General features: G+C 43.6%; 1 protein-coding gene across 25 annotated transcripts in view; it reads left to right on the plus strand.

The window, feature by feature from the left end:
* The window catches only part of Kalrn (kalirin RhoGEF kinase), a 700,573-nt gene that overhangs the window by 459,046 nt on the left and 219,108 nt on the right, over positions 1-22,419 (plus strand). For all 25 annotated transcript variants that reach the window (XM_017800540.2, XM_029568193.1, XM_029568189.1 and 22 more), the window contains exons 28-33: positions 2,008-2,100; positions 6,872-6,983; positions 8,961-9,151; positions 9,585-9,686; positions 10,910-11,052; positions 14,144-14,246. In XM_017800540.2, coding sequence (XP_017656029.1) covers positions 2,008-2,100; positions 6,872-6,983; positions 8,961-9,151; positions 9,585-9,686; positions 10,910-11,052; positions 14,144-14,246 — 744 coding nt within the window. The remainder of the gene's footprint in view (positions 1-2,007; positions 2,101-6,871; positions 6,984-8,960; positions 9,152-9,584; positions 9,687-10,909; positions 11,053-14,143; positions 14,247-22,419) is intronic.

Genomic DNA, 22,419 nt, shown 5'->3' on the forward strand with positions numbered 1-22,419 from the left:
TGTCTTTTTTATTACCTTGGCAATTATCAGATATTGTAGAAAAATTTTAAGTTACAGAATGACAAAAAAGTTGTCCAGGATTCCAATATTGACCTCCAGCCTCCAAATACACAAGCATGAATGTGTGCTTGCACCTCTGTGAACATACACATGAACATGTACATGCACGTACACCACACCCATGCATCCACACACAAAAAAGCAAGCCTGCACCTTTAAGCCGTTATCAGCCAATCCCCTCCCGAAGCCCCTAGCACTAAGTCATCAGTAATCTACTTTCTGTCTCTGTGTAGATATACCTTGTCTGGATGTTCCATATAAGTGTAATCATGTAATTCGTGATCTTTTGTCACTGGCTCCTTTTACTATGCATAACATTTTCAAGGTCCATCAATGTCAGTGCCTTATTCCTTTCTTTAGCCAAGTATTCCATTACATGGCTCTGTAATATTTTGTTTTTCCATTCATCAGTTCATGGGCATTTGGGTTGTCCATGTGCGGATATGTATTTTCATTCCTTTTGGATACATCTTTGGGAATGTACTTGTTGAATCATGTAACTTTTCAGTGACATGCCTGGACTCTTATGATAACCTACTTTGTCTCCATTTCCCCAGTCTCTACCTCTTCTATTGCTGTTAGGCGCATATTAGCTTTTCTGAAATAGTCACTGTATATTTCTTCTCTTTAAGATCTACAATAATTTGCCATTGAAAGAAAACCTTACCATCAAATCATGTTTGTTTGCTTAGCCCCATCAGTGATCTAACCAATTATGCATATCTGTTTCTGTTTTGTTTTGGTTTACTTCATCTAGAACCTTGATTGCTTCCTTTGTACTGAGTCTTGTCATCTAACATACTATCAGACTGTTTTGTGTTTGATGTTCTCCTTTGAAGAGTATCAATCCTCCAACTTTCCACTGAACCAGCTCCTCTCCTGACTAAGTCCTAGGTGGGGCCTTATCTCCACTGACCTCCTCCAATGCTCTATGTTCTCATTGGCTGTAATGGATCCTCTATGACCTTATCAGTTCTCTATTCCTCTGTGTTGTGTATTCTCAGCTAGACTAAGCCTTCTGAGTACAAGGACTAATATATCCCACTCTCTTCCCTCTCTACCCCTAAGACTTGGAAAATCATTTTGAGGTAGGATACAGCACAAGTTAAAAGGTGAGACCAGAGGCACCAACAACAGCTGGAGGTCATGACCTTGGCTTGGGTATGAGTGATGAGGGTGGAAAGATTTGTCACCAGGGATACCAGCAGTGACATAATTCAAAGTGATTGGTTTTCAGCTCCTCACTTGAGGAGTGAGAGAGGTGGTTTGACCACAATGAAAATGTATAAAAAGGAAGTGCTAGATCTAAGTTGGGATGTGTTCAATCCCAGCAAAGGAGGTCTGGAGGAAAGAACTGTATCCTTGTAGCATTTTTTGGAAACTCAGGGCAGATGAAGACTTAAAGTCCTCAGAACAGAAACTTGAGTCTCATTCTATCTTCCCCTGGCTCTTCCTGTCCCTCTCACAGCCTTTGTTTCTCTGTCTTTGAGTTTATTTCCTTTTGCTTCTACTGTTTCACCTCTCCTTTCTCCTTACTGACCCTGTCACTCTTTTTCTACTTTTATCTTCCTCTAGTTCTGTTTAATTTCTACCTCTGTTTAATAAAAAGCTTTTACCCTTTTTGCTGCCTCTTCTCTTTTCTCTCTGTTTCTGTATTTTGGTCTCTCTTTGTTTGTTGTTTGTTTGTTTGTTGTTGAGGCAGGATCTCAGTATATAGCCCTGGCTGGCCTTGAACTCACAGAGATCACGTGCCTCTGCCTAAGCGCTGGCATTAAAGTAATGTGCTATCATGCCTTCTTTTGTTTCTTTTTCTCTCTCCCTCTCCCTACTGAAGAACACTTTCTCACAAATGTCTCCCTTCTTCTTTTTTCCCTCTCTCCTCACCCTGCCTTCCTCCCTTTAGAACATAGACACACATACCTCATTGCACCTGTTTTCATCCTGTAGGAGATTCAGCAGCGGCATGGTCTGGCCAACTCCATCTCTTCCTACCTAATTAAGCCTGTCCAGAGGATTACCAAGTACCAGCTGCTCCTGAAGGTACCTCCCCTCCCCCACCCACTCCTCTCTCAAGAACAGACGACCCCTAACAATGGGGCAGCCCCCATCCGAAGCCTTTCTTCTCTCTAGAGCAGAGCCTCAGAAGAGCCCACACCTGGCTCTAGACTGTATATCCTATCCCACAGAACTCCACATGCTTGTTTTGGGGATAGAGAGAAAAGAAACAGGAGCAGGAATAAGTTGTAACTATTTTTCAGCACCAGCAACCATCGCAAACCTTTAGTCCTTGCACCTCAGGCTCTCACTGGCTGACTGTCTTTCCTAAGGAAATCTCTTTCCATGCTACAATCAAGGTCAAGTTCTTAAGGACATTGCTGGGCATCTGTGTGTGTGTGTGTGTGTGTGTGAAGGCCTGGGGTTACTGAAGGAAAATAGTCAAGGATAGCATATGAAAACTCAATAACATCTTGAACTGCCAAGTCCCATCTGTTAAGGAGTGCTTCTGACACCAACCAAGAATTCAGATTTCCTTTGAAAGTCTGTTCTTTAAACATCAAATAATCAGATTATATAAAACAACAAGTGATTTGTGCCTTTTTTAAAAATTTTTACAAAAACTTTATTGAGAATTTCATACATGTATGTAAGGTATTTTGATCAAATCCATGCCCACTCCCTCCCCTCCACCATTCCCCCTTCTGAAGAGGTAACCCTAAAATCTTTTAAGGATTAGATACAAGCTCCCAAAGACTTTTGACATTTTTTGGCTTTTGGAACAGAGTATGTTGCTAACAGGCCCAAGGACATTTTAACTTTTAGCCAAGAAACTGGCTACATTTCTTTGGGGTCTTTTTACCCTAACTGCCTAGCCAATTCCCGCCTCCTATTCTTATCAATATGCCATCCTCTGAAGGGGTTACCCAAATTGCCAATAGGGAATAGGGACGCCGACTGCTCTGGCTTCTTCCGAGCTGAACAGGGATGCAGGGTGAGGCAATTGGAGTATCCCTTCGGTGGGTCTATCTAAAAGACTCCCAAATTGCATACTCTTGTCTCTAAGGGAAGAAGAAAGTCCTTGAATCATGAATAGGAGATGTAAAGGAGAAGTAAAGGCAAGAGTAATTAGTATTACAAGTTCTAGACAGGGAACTAGAAAAAAAGTCAGAACAGGGCAATTTTCAGATGTTCATATGAAAGTCCATTGGAGTTTCTTGACAAGGGCTTCCAAAAGCAGCTTATCTTTCTTATATAAGGATATGCCAATAGTCTGAAAATATGACATTTCTATAGGAAGCCAGGGAAATTGATATTTTATAAGCAATGAGTTATTAATATATATTATATATACATATATATTAATATATATGTTAATCCCTGAAGTGTAAGAATGGAGTTTTTCTTCCTTGCACATATATCACTCAGTGTTCCTCTAATGAAAATGGAAAAAGAATAATTGGGGACCTAGGGAAAACAGTGTAATGTCAGAGAAAACATTCAGTTCATGTTTAAGAGTATCTGCAGAATCTTACATAACCTAGTTTCCCCAAACCTGAAACCAGACCAACTTGAAATCTAAGATTCTTCTCATACTGGATGCATTCCCCATTCCAGCCCCCTGAGGACTCTCTGGCACAGTGCTCATCGTTCTGTGGTGGGAAGAGTGAGCTGGTGGTTGGGGGAGCCCCTGTTGGCTCTCTCTCCTCTGCATCAGAGCAGAGCCACACACCATCCTTCCCTCCAGCCTCCTACCTTCCATTCCTTCCTCATCCTTCCTCATAGGAGACCACAGGCACTTAGGCTGGCCAGCCCTGCAATATGGCTTAAAGAATTGCAACAGGCAGCTTGTGCTGGATCTTTATTGAGGACCATAAGAAACAGCAGTGTGCAGAACATGTTGGCTCTTGGGCAGAACTGCTTTTGCTTCTTTATCTTTAAAGTTTCCATATAAAGATTTGGAATCCCATGAGGTACTAAGGCAGGGAGTCTCTCTCCTAAAATCACAGTGTGATTTTTGACCTGTAAGCCACAGGGGCTTTAGAGTCTTCCTCACCTTTGATTCTCAGGCTAGGTTCTGTAGCCTGGAACTCTATGAACAGTTACCTTCTCCTTCCCTAGTCTGTTTAATGCTTGACCCTTCTAAATTATTTTTCTTGTGCCGATGAGCTTTTAAAAACTTGTTTTTTTGTGGCTTTTGATTTATATATCAAAAAGCTTTTCAGGAAGATAACTTTTGAAAGAAAATAATTATTGACTTTACCAGCCTTAAATCAATTAAGATGCAGTTTTAAGAGAAATACAGCCATTTTCCTATCCCTTTTGACCCCATAATGCTGAGGTTCCCTAGGATGAACTATGCAACAGGAATGAGGGAGGGAAAAGAGGATCCATCTGGCCTTATGCATCTGGAAAGGTAGACTCTGGACTTTTGTCCTAGAACTAGGTGCTTAGGGAAGATGTGTTTGTACAGGGAACTGACAGGCAAACAAATAAAGTAGCAGTGATTTTTATTGTAGGGAGATTGTAAAATTATTTTAAAAAGAAGGTAATTTTGGCCTCTTTAAGATGTGCTTGTGGCAGAGTGCCTGGTGAGTATAAGAAAAATAGTTTGTTGAGCTTTTACTATAAATAAATAGCATAGCATTTATTTTCTCCTTAAAGTCGGTTTAATCCCAAATAAATTGATATTTAATTATTGGTATCCTCTGAGGCTCATTTCAGGTTTTACATGAAAAGAGAAACTATATGTCAGTTAGAATATGTCAGTTTGATATTTTGCCTGTAAGCCTGCTATAACTGTCCTTTTGGAGCCTAAATTAAATGCACAGGCTTCTCCTTATCATAAACTATTGCAAGGACCCAAGGAGAATTTATTGGCTCTGCTGGTAGATTGGTAGACTTGTTCAATTGCTTTGGGGGATTAAACTAATTGGTGTTTTCTATTGCAAACTGAAGCTTATTTCTCATTTCTCTTCTGTGTTCTACCTCAGGCATTCCTTTGAAGATGGATGAGAACAGGTTGGGAGGGTTACAATTAGGGGGACATCAGAGAACTTCAGGGTGGCAGAAGTGCAACTTTCGGAACAATGATGACATGCCATTTGGAAAGGACAGGGCTGAGAGCTCCGATTTCCTAAGCATATATTCCAGGCAGCACACCTCTGCCTGGACATCCCAAGCACCTTTGTTCATATGGGAATGTCTCCAAGATAATTCAGGAAAATCCCAGGACTGGTTTTGTTATAGATTCTCACTAATCAGATATTTCCCCAAGTGTAGAGCTTTACTAGTGATTTCAATGGTACAGATAATCTCGAGGCAGAGCTGAATCAGGGAAGAGTCCAGAACCAAGAGTGAGATTCCATTCCTTTCTTGCAGCATCAGAATGTGCTCAGTTCCAGATAAGCTTAGGAGGTTTCCCAGTGACGCATGCCCCTGGGTCTCACTGAAGAAAGCTGTTTTTGTCAGGAAGTATAGTTGCTTTTTATTGAGCTGGTTACATAGTGTATGTGACACTTTCCAGAGAGTCATGCTCTTAAAGCCTCAAATTCCAGATCTGTGTACCATAAGAAGTCATAGACAGGCCAGATATATCCTGTTTCAGAGCATTCCATAGATTAGTATGCTCCTGCCAGCAAGTGCCATTAGTTTATTTTCCAGGCCACGTATCCTAACTATGTTTATAAGATTTAATCTGATGATCTTTCTTTCCTAGAAGTGTTTTCACATCCAAACAGCCATCCCCTGCCCACTCAAGCAGAGAACAATCATTGCAGGCCTATGTGACTTCACTGTTTCTTTCCCAATATCCAAATGAACAAGAGCAGTAATCCTCATAGGAAAAAGTAAAAGCTGGTATTTCTTTAACTTTGAGGGCAAGAGCATTCCAAATGGTCTTGACTCCTAATATAGTTTAAAATTATCTCTTCTCTATTGCCCAGATACCATATGTCTTTTACTGGAATTTTGATAACTGAGACTCCAATGAGGAGGTGAAAGAGGTGCCTGGGAAACAAGACAGGCTGTGCTCCAGGCAGTCTCAGTGTTCAGAGGACATGGAAGGGAAGGCGAGGGTGGTGGATGGAGTGCTAGACCTGCATTCAGATCTGAATCTCAGCTCCTGCTTGGCCTCCTTGGAGCCGCACTCCTCTTCATCCCAGCCTCCTGTACAGATTATGAAAGCGGTAGTCTAAAATTACATTATTGTGGCCCCAGGTCAGGAATTCCTGATCCTTATAATGTAAAAATCTTGTATAACTCTAAACTGTTATAGACCTATAATGTCACTAATCTAAGGTTGCTCCCAGTAGAATGGAAGCTAGTCTTCATGTGATAGAGACTATGTTAGCGATAGACATGCAGAGATCTGTGAGTGCCATGCAGCACATCCTTTGTCTCCTTTCTGTTCTCTTCATCCTCTTTACTCCCTTGCTTTTGCTTCTACCACACTGCACTTTGCTGGTGTGCTTCACCAGAGGTGACCCCTCTCCAGGAAGATGGTACAGTGACGAGTGTTCTAGATAATGACTTAAAGTTTAGTCATTTGGGAATTGGGTTGGATTGACTTCATTTGAACTACATAAAATTGAAGAAATTCCATCTAAAAGAAAAATAGTGGTTGAATTGTTTGGCAGTAAACTCCCCCTTCCCACACCTCACTCTCTATATAGCTCAAATGAAACTATTACAGATAGCATGTTCTCCAGGTAGCACACCTCCTGGAGCAGTATATAACTTCCGTGATGGCTTAGACAAAAGAGGGTTGGGGAAGTTTGGGAAATGATCCTAACTGTATCTGGACTTTTTTCCCCAGGAACTTTTAACTTGCTGTGAAGAAGGGAAAGGGGAGCTCAAGGATGGCCTGGAGGTGATGCTCAGTGTCCCCAAGAAAGCCAATGATGCCATGCATGTCAGCATGCTGGAAGGTAGCTGTTCTCCCAGTCCTTATGGGGATGCCACCTCCATTTCTAAGGCTAGGAAATTTTTGTTATAGGAGGGAAGTGGCACAAAGTCAGGCAAGGGACAAGCCTGGAAAAGAAAAAAACAAGTTCTTAAATGGGTCTTTAGTTACCTGTACGAGGAGCACTACAGACCAACAAAGCTAATACCTGCCTCCTGCTGATACCAGGCCTAAGCCATTTAAGGTGTGTGGATACCCTGCTGCCCATGAAATCTAGCACAGGTCATAATCATTACTCTAAATGTACTAGAGCCATGATGCCCAGCAGTCCTGCTCATCTGCATAGCATTTGCATTGCCTTTGTCATCAGAATAAGTAGAAATTCTGGTTCCACACATACACACCAGTGTCTTCCACATTATGTTTCACACACACAAATACACACACACACACACACACACACATACACTTACACACACACACACACACACACACACACAGCTTTCTCAATTCTGAGGATTGAACTGAAATGAAAGCCTTGCGCATGCTGGGAAAACACTCTAACACTAAGCTATATCTATATCACTTTTTTGGTTTTTGAGACAGGTCTTGATACACTGTCCAAGCTGGCCTTGAATTTATGATTCTTCAGGCTGCTGAGTAGCTGAGATTTATAGGTGTGTACTACCACACCCAGATTCGTCTTTAAAAATGTATTCAAAAATGCATAATATAAATTGACCATTGTAGCCATTTTTATTAAATAATTCAGTGTCATTTAATACATTCATATTCTTATGTAACTAGCCTTTGGTCCCTCCTAGGAGGTTAGGAAAGCCCAACCAGGTGACCCTGTTAGGATCTCAGTCAGCTAGAACTATGTTCTTTGTATCTAGAACAAGTGTGGTATGGAACAAGGCTCCAATGAAGTTGTCTTAATATTGCAAAACAGATGAGGAGACTGGGGTGAAATTTGATAAATGAATGAAGACTAACATTCCAGTCTGATAGGCAGATGCTAAAGGAAATAAGTATAATCTTTTGCAATTATGGAAGTACATAGGCTATTCTTTCTTTTCTGGGCTTAATCCTACCTCCACTATCCTCTAAAAGCCTTGGTGTGGCCTCAGTACTTCTGGACTAGTCTTAGTACAGGAAGCCCCAGGTCTTAGAGCAACAGAGCCAGGGTTACTTCCCTAGACTTAGCTAATCATCAGAATGGATTCCTGTTGTCACAGTTTCTCCACCCTTTTCTTTCTTATGTGCACCCCAACCCTGGGTGTCCTCTATAAGTGTACCTGCCTTCAGACTGTCCCTTACTGTACTTTGGATTCAGCTGCTCCAGTATGGTCTGTGGACCTGTGCAGTAGAGCTGGTTGGAAGTACAGATTCATGGACTCACCCAATACACACTGAATCAAAATTTCTTGGAAGGAGATGGGTGTGCAGAAACCTATATTTTCACATGTCTACCAGGTGATTCTCATGTACACTAAGGATGAGAACCATCTAAAGGATTTAAAGTGCTATAAATATTTAGTGTTGAAAGCTTGTGCAGCATACTGTTCAGGAACAACATCAAAGAATCCTAAGAATGGACCATATGAAGGCAATGATAAATAACACAGAGTCAAGGTTACTCCACCATATAGTGTTTGTCCTAAGCCTCACTCGGAGCTGGGAACAGTAGGAACTGTGGAGGAAGGAACTCTGGAATCTGCCCTTTTGGGAGGTCCCAGGTCCCTTTCATAATGGGAGTTGAAGGGTATTGCATGGGGCCTTTCAGGAAGTCCCACTCATTGAATATGTATACAGGAGACATGGTGAAAGGAGTGGGTGATAGAAGATATCTAATTACACTTCTATAGATAATACGTCTGTGCTAGCTTTCCATGGAAGCTGATGGCTAACTAGGAAGTCCTTTCTCCAATGGGGAAGGGAACACAGCCTCCCCTGAATGTAGTGTTAGAGAAACTCCACAGGGGACATGGGTGTTTTTCAGGGTTCGATGAGAACTTGGATGTGCAGGGGGAGTTGATTCTCCAGGATGCCTTTCAAGTGTGGGATCCAAAGTCGCTGATCCGGAAGGGGCGGGAGCGGCACCTGTTCCTCTTTGAGATCTCCTTGGTGTTTAGCAAGGAGATCAAAGACTCTTCAGGACACACGAAATATGTTTACAAGAACAAGCTACTGGTAGGTGGGGCAGGTGGGGTAAGACAAGACTCCCTGCTTTCGTAGGACCCATGGGCAAGAAGGAATCTAGACATATACAGCTCACCTCTCCCCTTCTCCACTCCAAAGCCCTCCTGGACAAAGGCCCAGGACTCCTACTCAGAAAACTCCTACCTTCATCTCCCACTTTTGCATCTTAGAGTTCACAGTTCTTTCTGCTTACTTTTAGCAGCTCCCTCTTCACCATCCCTCCCTGTACCTGCTAACCAGGCATGGGCCTGCAGGTCCTTTCATCCTGAGTAGATGAACGAAATATCCAGTGTGTTGAAGCTTGATTGAAAGAAGCCTCTCCCTCGGTCCTCTCCTCTTTGTTGCCTTTCCCATCCCATCCCAGCCCTAAGTTTCCCCACTGCCTTCCCCTTCCCCGCCTCTCACAGGCATTTCCTGTCTACAGACCTCAGAGCTGGGTGTGACCGAGCACGTAGAGGGCGACCCCTGCAAATTCGCCTTGTGGTCTGGGCGCACCCCTTCCTCAGACAATAAAACAGTGCTCAAAGTAAGTATTGCTTTCTTCCAACAGAAGACCATGGTTGGAGGAGTGGGATAGGGAAGAGGATGTGGGCATGAGACACCAGAAAGCAGTACCTAGAGACCACTGAGTCACCAGGCCTCTCTTGGGAATGACAGCATCTGGTGGGTATTGTGAGGCAAATTCTACCATGAAGGTGGACCAGAACCGCAAAGGCAAATGTCCTCCTCAAGTCCATAGAAGAAAGAGGCTAGAGAATGGCCTATTAACTTTTTTAACAAGGTGCATTCAACTGAGTTCTAACCTGTCCTGTTCCAGTGGTGAGAACAATTGTCCCTTTGACAAAAGGCATCTTGAGTTGTTCCATGTTCGCTCAAAACATTTCTCCAAATATTCTCCATGTACAAGCTATTCTTCCTAGCACTATAAAGAACAACTGTGTATAAGATACGGTCCTTACAGAAACTTGTATTCAAGAAGCTCCAGTAAGTCTCAAAGATCTGGGAACCCAGATGGTCACTGTAGCTCTCCAGGTACAGCTGAGCTTTGAGTCCCTGTTCCTGCTAGCAGTAGTCTAAGTGGGGATATTGCAAGTAGAGTTCCCACTGATCACTGCTAGTCAGGGAAATGTTCATCACCAAGGAGCAGATGGTTCCATTCATTCCAAAGCTTCCCAAGTGCCCACCCTGAATTTGTAGAATAACTGCCACCTGTCCAAATTACCTGAAGAAAGATACAGGAAGACAATGGGGTATTTGGGTATTTGCAAATTAATAGCTCTGCTTCCAGTAAGCAAGTTTAATGGGCTAAAAACCCAATACTGACTTCCAGCCAATGCAAATTGTATGGCCATGGTAGGTGTAAAACATCATGGCACATACCCTATCCTGGCTAGTAAACAGACACTGCCTTCAAATGCCACAGTTCCCAATACCTCCAGAACCCCCTGGGATCCACAATTCAAGTGTTAACTCAGGCCCAGCAGAGCGCTCCACCTCCAGGGCCAACACCAGATTGGTCAGTGCCTAAAGGATTATGAAATATTTTTCCAGCTCCCTCTGTAAAGTCTAATTGAGTCTTGAAGTTGTACGTCCCTGAATTGAAGAGTCTCAAGTATGAAATAAGAAACAAACTCCCCAAACATTTGGTATCTTTGAGATAACAGCTGAACCTGTAGGAGGAGAGTTGAAAGTGTTTTGGCAGGACAGCTGAAGCTGGGGCTCTCAGTATTTCTCCCTGTGGCACTCTAGGCTTCCAACATCGAAACCAAGCAGGAATGGATAAAGAACATTCGAGAAGTAATTCAGGAAAGGATCATTCACCTTAAAGGAGCTTTAAAGGAGCCAATCCAGCTCCCCAAAACACCAGCCAAACTGAGGAACAATAGTAAGAGGTAACCAGCATGTCTCCCTGAAGCACTGCTGCTTCCTTGCCTGTGGGAGTGGGAGTGGGAGGGAGTCGGAGTGGGAGTGGGAGGGAGTCGGAGTGGGAGTGGGAGGGAGTGGGAGTGGGAGTGGGGTGGTCCTTGTCTTCTAGGAGGTACTGTGCTGCCTTCCATCTTGGAAGACCCACAAGTTCTGCCTGTGGTGAATTCTCTCATCTTAAAACATCTTACCATTCACTGTCCATTAATGCAGCAGAGCTCATTAAGCACTCTCAGTTTGATAAGCACTCTTCTGCATGCTACCAAAATATGAATGGAAGTACAGATGAATCACTTCCTGCAAGAACCTCACAACAACCATGTCTCACACATAGAGTGCTTAGACAAGAACAGTACCATCTGAAGCGAGTAAATACTGTCAGAAAGGGAACAGTAGCTGGCCCTCTGTGGAGTTGAGGAAGGCTTCAGGAAGAACTGAGCCATAAGTATGGAGACCTCTGTATGGTCTGACAGCAAAGGAACTTAGTGCACCACTGGGGTGGGCTGCTGTGGCAAGGATACCTGCAGCTCCTAAGGAGTCCTCACCTTCATTCACCTTCATTCACCTCAATAAGCAGTGTCTTCAGGTAGAAGAGGACATATTTCTTGACTGCCTCTCAGCCCTTCTGAACCCATTTCCTCTGAACCAGTGGAATGAGTTAAGTGTTTCCTTCTCAACTCACCAAGTGGCACCAACACTTCCAGTCACTCTGTTGGAGGGCCCTTCAGAAAAGCATATGAAAGTTTGCATATATTTTGAAAAAGGAAAAAAAAGAAAAAAACAGCAAAGCAAAGTTCTAACAGTATGGTTACTAGTGGTAGTAGGTTTTTCACTCCTCCCCAGTTTGCAAATGGAACAAGACAGAGAACTTAGTTGACCTTTTGGTGTCATGAGGATAAACAGGGTGGGAAACCACTGCAGAACCATGGAATGGGAGCAGTAACACTGAGTGAGGTTGTGGCCCAACGAAGGGTCTGACTAAAGTAGGGATACCTCCAAAGATGTGACCAGAATAAAATTGCCCCTCAATGCTGGAAGAATCAAATATGGTTCTATTGGAGAAGGAATCATCTTAATTTTACATACTTATGTTTAGAGTCTAGGCTTATTTTAGCAGTAGAAATAGACCCTGCTTCTGGGTCTACCTTAACAAGAAGATAGGAAAGTATTATAAAGAATGGATTGTCCAGGACCATGTGAGAAAGAAAGTTAGTTGAGGCTACCGAATGTTGCTTTATAATAACCTCCTTTTCCTGGAATAGAGTTGGAGAGTTTCTAGAACACAGCAAGGGCATGTCTTGGAAATTACCCCCACCTTCTTTCTGTCCCCCACATCTTCTCTTGTCCTTCATGGGAAATGGAGAAACCTTGCAGACATGGCAGAGAAGAGCCAGGCAATCTGTACTTCCATTAGCTTGGCTTCCTGCATATGGTAACAGAGTTTATGAAGGAGTACATTAGCTTGGGGGATACCACCCACACTCCTGGATCAGCCCCTTTAGCCCCCAGAACTGGCTTCATCTAGAGTGGACCAAAACAGCAGGAAACAGAAAGTACAGCTAGAGCTCAACCAGTGGGGGAGGGGCAATGGCCCAGACCATTCAAAACAACAGATGATCTGAAGGTCCTTTATTTTTGGTTTTGAAATGTGTCACATAATCTCTTTTTACAGCAGATTTTCCTTCCTACGAATGTGTGGCTTATGTTATTAAAATAAGTTGGCATTTCCCAAGCCCACAAGTGGTGGTGAGAAAGCAATCAACTTAGAAATGTTCTGCATGGGAGAAACTCACTCTTTCTCTGTGAGATTGTCTATGTACACATGCATACACATGGCTTACTATATGCACATGTATGCACTGGGTACACTCACATATATACTAAATAGTAATTGTTCAGACTCTGTGACATGGAGTTACCGTCTGTGGCATTTTGCCCATTGAGTAAAATTCTCAGGAGTCCAGTTTCCCTGTCTCCCAATGCCATCACCCCTCTGCAGGCAGCATGGGGTTGGAGGTGACTTAGGAAATGCTGTGGTTTCCCCTGCTAATTTCTCCAACCCCAGTTCACATTTCCCAAGTTTTCGTGACACAGGCAAGTCAGCAGTTCCCAGGCATCCTTCTCCTCTAGGCCTCCTCCTCTGTGGATTCAACACAGAGCCCAGACACAGTACTAAAGCAGGGAGCCAAAAGAGCCATGTGAGTGTCCAAGTGCCCAAAGGGTACACAGAAGCAGAGTCTGTTCAAAGGCTACCATGGAATCCATGCTGTCCCCAACCCTGGAGAAAATGCAGGTCCCTTCTTTGTTGATAAGAAATCACCACAAGTGAGCATGAAATCAAAAAGTCCTGCCATTATGGCAGGAAACTCCTGCTCTATATCCAGGAGCTGAGGAGGCATCAGGACCTTCCCAAAGATGATCTTCCCTGGAGGAAATACCCCAACCCATTTTCTTGAGCAGAAAGTAGAAAGCTATCTTGGGCTCCATTGCATATTGCTGTAGTCTCAGCTACTTGAGAGGCTACCAAGGCAGGATTGCTTGAGCCGAGAAACTGAAGGGAAGCATGGGTAACATGTTAAGAACACATCTCAGAAAAAGAAAAATATCTTACCCATTTCATTTTCTTTATATACCAGTAGTAAACCAACCCCCATCCTAGGTAGAGCATGCAAAAAAACTAAGAACCTTGAAGTCTGTGGTTATTGACAAGGACCCTATCGGCTATCTAGAAGCCTGGGCTCTGTGTAAGATACTCATCTTCCTATTGCCTACTCATTCCCATTTTTTTTAACTGCCCTTTCTGCAGTATGGGCTAGAAGAGATATGGGGAAAGGGCAGTGTTGTACTAAGTCAACAATGTAGTGAGCATGTGCTTACTAAATGTATGAGGAGCTTTCATTAAAACTCACGTATGACTGCACCCATTAATAGGATAGTGTTAGTCCCTGCTAGAATGCTCAGGCACCGCTTTGCCATCCAGCCTGAAAGCCTTGTGTGCTCTAAACCCACAGTGATTCCCCCCACCCCCACCCCTGTTTCTTTTTTCTCTTCTCCCTGCAGGGATGGAGTAGAGGATGGTGACAGCCAGGGGGATGGGAGCAGCCAACCAGACACCATCTCCATTGCCTCCAGGACCTCTCAGAACACAGTGGACAGTGACAAGGTAGGAAAGAGTCCCAACCTTGCCCCTCCCCCTTACCCAAACTTCTGATTGGTTTAAGCTGGAGACTCACACTCAGGATTCTTCCCACTCTGGAGCCAAACCACAGGAGTCAGCTGCCTCATGCCAGTAAAGGGGAGTGAATAGGACTGGACTGGGAGAGTCATATAGAACGGAAAGGTGACCAGTGAGAGAGGTGAGGTGTCTGATTCCTCTCAGACACCCCACCTAAGCTGCTAGGCTGCTCTGCCTCAGAAAGATGGACCTCAGAGAGGCTGAGGTTGAAATAGTTTCCTGAGATTCCAGTGGTTGTGACTGGCACATATCTACCATGGTTTCATTGGCGCTTTCAGAGTTAGACCAGTGATCTGGGAGATGGACACAGAGATGCTGCTCAGTAGGCGCCTTTAGCCCAAAAGCACTCTAGTAGATAAATGGCACCTTTCCCTAGCTAGGTCCCTGAGGCTCAGTTCCTGAGCCATTTGAAGCATAGGGACCAGCAAGGAATACATGAAGGCTGCCTGTAAGGATACTTGTAAGGAAACCTGGCCATTCATCTCCCATCCCTCAGAACAAGTAAATGAGCATTAAGAGCTCTGAGGGGAAACGCAGGAAAGGAGGTTGTCTAAAGGTGCCATGATGTGCTTAAGCTGCCTAGGAAAAGCAGCCATTGGACTCTGCAGTAGAGGGAAGAGGGGCCCACAGTGCAGCCCACTTACCTTCACTTAACATCCAGAGAGTACCGGGTGCCAGCTGCTGCACATTAATAATTTTACTGATGCAGTTAGGTGTTTCCAAAGGGTGCTTGGCCCTAGTTTGCCCAGACCTGGAACTTCAGCTGCCCTTTAGCCTCAAGCAGCAGACTGTGTCCTTGCTTCACTTCAGGTTTTTAGTTATGAGTGCTTTTCTGCATTTGTTAGCTTTTTCCTGATTTTTTTCTTAGTGGGAGAAAAAGCCACTGTGTTCTAAGTGTAGGGACTGAGATTATGGTACCACATCACCCTAACTATGCTTAGACTGGTATCCAAGGACATTCAAGGTAATTTCACCTGACAGCTGTTTTCATTTTTTAAGCTATTTTTCACTAGCAGAGAAAAATGGAACATTAGTTTTTTTTTTTCACTTACTGAAACAGAGAAAAAACTATTTTTCTGTCTCCTCTGATCTGTGGTTTAGTATAACTAGAATATCCTATGAATAAAATTGTTCTTTTTTAAACAGTCCCTGGTTGGTAAGTGTGATGTTGCCCATGTTTAGACATAGACTTCCAGCTTTGTGGTCCAGGGGACTCATCCCTTCCAGCTGCTAATCCATCTCCCAGCAGCCTGACAGAGACAGAGTCCTCTGTGCTGAGGTCATCTGTCTATTCTTTTTCTTGCTGGCAAGGTAAGTGAGGCTAGGCTAGACCTCTGATAGCAGAGTGATATGTTAATGAGAGATCCTGGTGCTTTCCATCAAGTAAGGAAACTGAGGCTCCTCTGAGGGACTCACCTAAGAAAATTTCAATGTTTTAGTGTTGAAGCAGGAGCTAGAACTCAGACCTGATTCACTCTCATGTTTTCTCCCTCAGCCTAAAAGTCAAAGCACTGAACTCTCAGTGCAAGGTTAATCCAGCTGGGTGGTCTTTCTGCACATTCCACACAAACACCAGCCACATATTTCTGTTAAAGCACCTGCCATATGCCAAGCTCTGTGCTGGATACTGTGGAGAGATGTGCATTGTCTGTTGAGTGTGAATCCTCATCCGTGCAATTTCTTGTTTCCTGTCGTCTCTATAGCTAGGCCATTGGTCCCTAATGAGGACATGGGCTGTGTCTGTCTGTTTCACTGCTGTACTCCTGGCACACAACATACATCAAGGCTCAGAAGATATTTGTGAAATGAATGAATACAGGGTAGAGTGTTAGGTCTCAGGGAACTTGAGGATTAAGAGGCAGCTAAAAGCAGCCAAGCATATAAACATTCTATTTTTTTAAAGACATTAAAGAAGCCTAGAAGTTTCCTTACTTAAAAGCTTACTAAACTGGAGTGTTTACCCTGTTGGGGGTATTAGCCCCCAGCTACCTTCTCTGGCCCTGGGAGACATAGGCAGAAGGTAAGGAGATGATCAATTCTGTTCCATGTACAAAGCCTGTAAAAAACATTTAGAAACAGGCACAGTTTCAAACTAAAATAATTATGAGTGTGTTAATGAGTATGCTCTCTCCTTTAAAGTGTTCTCTCCTAACACAGAGCAGTAAGCACAGGGCAGCAATGTGGCTTCTGTGACCTACACCTCCCTCCACCAATGAAATCATTTGCTAGAATCTTGAATTCACAGATGTTTTCATCAGGGTCCAGTTCCACCCACCTCTACTAGAAGGCCAGGGAAGCCAGGTTTCCAAGTGGCCAGGTGAATAGACTATGGACTAATTCAGGTAAACTGATCTAACAAGGGCATCTATGGGGAGAGGGCAGGTACCTCACAGAAATAAATCATTAACAGTGTATTTTTTAGGTACCTAGTCTTTCTCCTCAGACACAAAGGAATGATGGTGATGGTAATGTTGGCATTATTTGAGTAGTCGATGAGGAGCCTGTACCATTAAAGGGTCCTGCAGAACACACCTGAGGAGCTGGTCTAGTTGCCTCTCATATACTTTGTATGCTGTAGTATGAGGGAGTTTAGACACACCTGAATGAATCCCAGCTCTAACACTTTTCTTGCTTTGCCTAGGTTACCACACCTCAGTTTCCCTATCTGTTGAACAGGGTTGTAATGATGCCATCTCACAGAGAGTATATTAAATGGAATGCATCTATTTAGTAACTATTGGACATTTGGTAAAGATTAATTTCTACCCTTGGGAAGGAAACCAACATTTCAGTCTTATGATAAGAATGCAGAGTTTAGGGGCTGGAGAGATGACTTAGCCATTAAGAGCACCAGCTACTCTTGTGGAAAGCCCAAGTTTGGTTCCTAGCATTTACTCAGTGGCTAACAGCTATCAACTCCAGTTCCAGAGGATCCAACTTGTTCCTCTGGCTTCCATAGGCATTGCACACATGGGTGCACTTACATGCAGGCAAAGCACTCATACATATAAAATAAGAACAAATGCATTTTTAAAATGTTAAAGGATGCAGAGTTTCTGCAGACTGAGAGGCGCTCTAGAGGTCTCAAACAGTTCTGACCTGTGGCTTCATCATCATCAACAACTGTCAGCAGCTTCTTACCTGTGTTAGGCCTAAAGTGGTGTAGGTTCAGTTTACCTGTCTGTAAACAGAGCAGTGTTTCTCCTCCCCTATCCATTTGATGACCCCTTGAATCTCAGCATAGATGTTTGTTGCTTGTCTTAGGTCATGGGCTAATTTATTACTAGTGGATTATAATTTATTTCTGCCTGACAGTCATCAAATGCTCAAAGGGTGCTATGTTTGGTGATGGTAGCCCTTCAGGCTGTAGGTATTTAGAGACACTCATCATATCTTTTTTCCTGGTCTTTGAAGAAGATTACATTAAAATTCCTCAGTTTTTCCAGCTGCTTTTTAACTATACTTCAAGACTTCCATTTCTGGCTGCCTTCCTCTAGACTTCTTCTAGTACTTAAATTCTATGTAAAACAGGTTATCTAGAAGGGTAGGTAGTCTGTACATGTGATCTGAATGTGAATGCGGTCCTTGTTCTAGGCTTCTGTGTTCAAAATTCTCCCCAAGATGGTATGTGATGTCTAGTAGACTGTGCAGTTTTGCATCATAAAGTCTCCATGCCATTTTCATGGACTGGTCTTAGTTAGGCAGGTGACTTAGTAACCCAAGTGTAGGACTCCTTGTGCCCATTCCATTTTCTCTTGTCTAGACACATCCCCGTGTTCTAGCATGCTTTGAATATAAATTGTTTCATCTAGCACGTTAGTTACATCTCCTAGAGCAACCTTCCCTTCCTTCATCCAAGCTCTTGCTTTTTAGCATGTTTGAGGACAGAAGATAATGTGCAGCCTGCCTTCTCACTTACCACTTGGAAATCCCCTTGTCTGGCTCTTCTTTAAGGTCTTAGGAGAAGGAAAGGCCACTACCTTTCTCTGTGGCAGAGGAGCTGGGATTGTTGGCTTAAGCTGTAAGTCCTTGGTGAGAAAGCAGTTTACTGTTTATAATTCTGCATGAAATCCTTACAAAGTAAGCACCTCAGTAAATAAATGTCATTAATAACTCTCCCAGACATGCTTTTGTTTGATCCTCAAATGGGTCTGTTTAATTAGGTTTTCAGCAAGCTTATGTTACACAAAAATGTTTTTTCTTCAAGGCAAATAGTTACTTTGTACCATAGTGGACTAAGCCTGTTTTGTCCAGGAATGTTCATGGTACTCATCAGGCCATCCTACACCAAAGCCTTTTGTCTTAAATGCTGGGGCTTTGCAACCACATGCCAAATAATATCTAGATTCACAGAATTCTAGTCAAGCAAGGCAATAATGAAGTGGCAGCAAAGAAGAGTCTTGTTTACTGTGATGGATGCTGCCAATGATTCCCAGCTGGTGGTAGAAAAGTGGCTGTCCATACTGTGATGAGCTTGGTGCATGCATTCAGGGCAGGCATGATGGAAGTAGTCAATAAACGTCTATTGAATTAAACATCACAGACCCATCTTAGGAGAAATACTCTCTGTGCAGAAAGCACTGTGAACTTCTGGACATGTCCTGGCTAGCGGGAGAGGAAAAAAAAATTGGAGTGAAATTGAGTTGCAGACTCTGTTCTCTACAAAAATTGTAAGGAAAAGAACACTGTTGAAACATTCTGTGGCTGGGTGGTTAGTATGTGATTTGAATAAAGAACTTAAGTAATGTGCTGGTGGGAGCGCAGATACAGGGTGAGCCAGAAATGCTGGCATGCTGCAGGAGATGGGAAACACTTGGAGAAGCCCGGAGGTTTGGGGAACTGATTCAATGGTGAATTATTAATTCAACTCTGAATTGTCAAATCAGTGTAGTGAGTCATGACCAATGTGTTGTTCTAATGATTGAGAAGGAAGGCTCAAGTCAAGGTGGCAAGGGCCCAAGTAAGGGGAAAGTCAAAAGATTCCCAGTGTCCTGCTTCTTTGATAACATAGTTATCATGGTACCTATGACAAGGCAGCCCGGTCCCAGAAGTTTTCTGAGCATAGACTGCCATGGAGCCTCACCTGACTCACTAGAAGTCAATAATCTTCACATCTACACACTGGGAACACATAACAGGACACTAGGTACAGGGGTGGGAATCGAGAGAAAACCCCAAGTTGGTACCTCCGTGAGGACCTATAGCCCCTGTGTTGGTGCCTTGATGAAGATGTAGCCCTTGCACTGGTGCCTTGGTGAGAACCTAGCCCCTGGTTTGGTATCTCAATAAGGATGTAAATCTCTGCATTCACGCATTGGTGGAGACCTAGCCCCTGTGCTGGTACATTGATGGGCCCAGTCCCTGCATTGACATATCTGCATTCTCTTCATTTGTGCACTGTGATGAAACCTCTCTAGTCTATACCAGGTGCTGTTCTCTATGCTGGGAGGACAGAAACGAGTGAGACCCAACATTGTCATCTCCAGCTTACAGTTTTTATGTAGGAAAGGGAAACATGTCCAAAGAGGAAAGGGGGTATCCATAGCATCTTACCAATAGTTATTGGAGCTATGATTCTCAGTCATACCCTATGCCTCACTAAAAGTATTCTGATTTTCATCAACATCTTTATAGCCACAAAATGTCATTTGTATTTTAAGATTTTAAGGTTTCATTTATTTGATTTATGTTATTTAATGTTTCATAATATAAGTCCAAGGCTAGACTTGACACTAGTATTTCTCCTAGTACCATTTTCTTGTCATGTGTTTCTGTGGTGGGCAGGTGGCTGGAGGAGGGGAGATGGCAGCAGTGAGCAACAAAAAGCAGAGGATCCTGGGGTCCTCGGGACACCTGAAACCCCTCTCTGACTGCTCTGTGACCTCCTGGAAACATATCGTCCTCAATGATGTTTGTCACAGCCTTTTTGGCTTTTCAGAGCCCCTGGGTAAAGTGTAAGAGCTTAAGGTTGCAGGTTCTCTACATAGGAAGGTCCTCCCATGCATGAGTGGCTGACTCCCAGTCACTGCATACCACCAAAAGGGCAAAAAACACACTTCCAAACACACTGCCAAAGCTGCCTGAGGTCACAGGACAAAACTTTTCCGTGTGTCATTATTTGACTTTATATTCCCACTTACATTCCGTAGCCTGAAAACATACCCATCATTAAAATTGCCAGTCATTTGGAAAAGCAAGTAAGTGTCATGAGAAGCATAGGCCAATGGAGAGTTTGCTGAGTACAGAAGGATGACAGGAAGACTCAGGAGCACTCCCCTGATGTCAGGCTACACGTTCTCCTGTACAAAATGCCTTTATTCTAGGTGGCAGCATGGTGCAAGAGTCATTACAGGAATGGAAAAAGTGGAAAGGGATTCAGTAGATTAAAGTTGTGTGTGAATCCTGCAGATGTGTCTAGAGGCCAGATTTCATTCAGGGTGAGAGTGAAATTTGGAATCACGGAAATTTAAGGAAAAGAGGAAACCCAGAGACTACATCCTTCACTGTTGAACAGCAACAAAGTCACTTGTTCAGAGTCACAATGGCAGTCCTGAGTCAAACCCAAGTCTGTTAACCACCTGATAAATCAGATTAAAAACAGTACTTTTGTTGTGACCTTCATAGTTCCACTGTTGCCTCCTTCTCTAGCCATTCCTGGCCCACCCCCACACCCCTGTACCAGTGAATCCACAGTGACCCTGGGTAAGTTACAATGTGGCACTGTAGTCTGGGCTGGCCTATGAGTAGCAAAGCCTATCACAGACTCTTCCATACCAAGTACTTATGACTCACATCATGGCCTTGATGGGGGGTGTGATTCTGCCCCAGAGTCTTTCAGCCTCCCAAGCAGATTCCTGTTGGGCTCTGTCCATTTTAGCAATGAGAGCTAGGGATGTGGCAAGGCTGATCCCTACCTTGGAGCTGCTTGGGAGGAGCTAATTTCCAGAACAGTTCAGCCCTTCAAGGTAGCCCTGCACCAAGGGAAATTCTATTTCAGTTTTGAAATTTTGGTGAAAGGAAAAGAGCAAGTCAAGATGCTAAAGTGGATTAATTGGCGACAGTCCAGGGCAAACAAGACCCAAGTGAGTATACCTCCAGCCTTACTCATCCTGCTGGGGACAGGGAAATGGATGCATGGAGGGAGGCAAGACTGGGAGACCTCTCAGCATTCTGCCCACCTTTTCCCTCTTTAGTGTTAGTTGAGAAAAATTATTCTCATATACATATATATGTATGTATATATATATATAGAGAGAGAGAGAGAGAGAGAATGAGAGAGAGAGAGAGAGAATATGAATCTGCCTTGTCAAAGCTAACAGTATGTGTGGTAGGGAGTAGTCTGGGAAACATTGTTCTTTAGAAGTCAAGTTCCTAGATGACTAGCAGTGATAGGATTATGGTACCTGCAGGTAATCACTAGCTCTTAGGGAAATCTCAAGCAGAAACTTTGCACATGGAGTCAAAGCAGTGTGGAGAAGACAGAATAGGTCGATGCTGGCTTTGAGGGTATGGCTCTGCAGAAGCTGGTGCTCCTTTTATCCCAATGTGCTGTGGTGAGAAGCACAGCTCATAGTCCTATGGCCATGATGTAGCATTCTGGGGGAAAGCCCATTGGATTCTTAATATTGTTGTCAACATTGCCCTGATTCTTGTCCTTGAGCTTAGATTGAAGATTCTTGCCTGGGTTTACCTCCTTGTCAGTTGAGTGTGTCACCTTCTTCACTTCTGTTGGCTTCTGCAACCTGTCTTCCGTGATCACTGTGGTAGATGGATAATGAGGGTAGATGGATTTCAGTGAGGGACATTGGAATGAGGTCATGTGATCACTGTTTCTGGAAAGCAGGATTGCCAAGAAAAGCAAACTAAGTAGAGCGGCCTCTTTGGTGGCTTTTTTCAAGGGGCCACAATAAGGCTAAATGTTTGGCCTCAGGGCACCTAGAAGCAGAAGGTGCTGGCTGAGAGGGGCAGCTTCCTCTGCTTTGATAGCTCTCTTTATGGAAGAAAGTGCTGTAAAAAATTGCAGAACTATGCAGATCAGACCAAAACCAATGTTCACTCCTGCTTTCAACTGGAGCCTCGCCTGGTTGCTGCTCAGTCTTAT

Source organism: Nannospalax galili, unplaced genomic scaffold (assembly GCF_000622305.1).
Source record: "Nannospalax galili isolate Female #2095 unplaced genomic scaffold, S.galili_v1.0 scaffold18, whole genome shotgun sequence".
Classification (NCBI taxonomy): Eukaryota; Metazoa; Chordata; class Mammalia; order Rodentia; family Spalacidae; genus Nannospalax; species Nannospalax galili.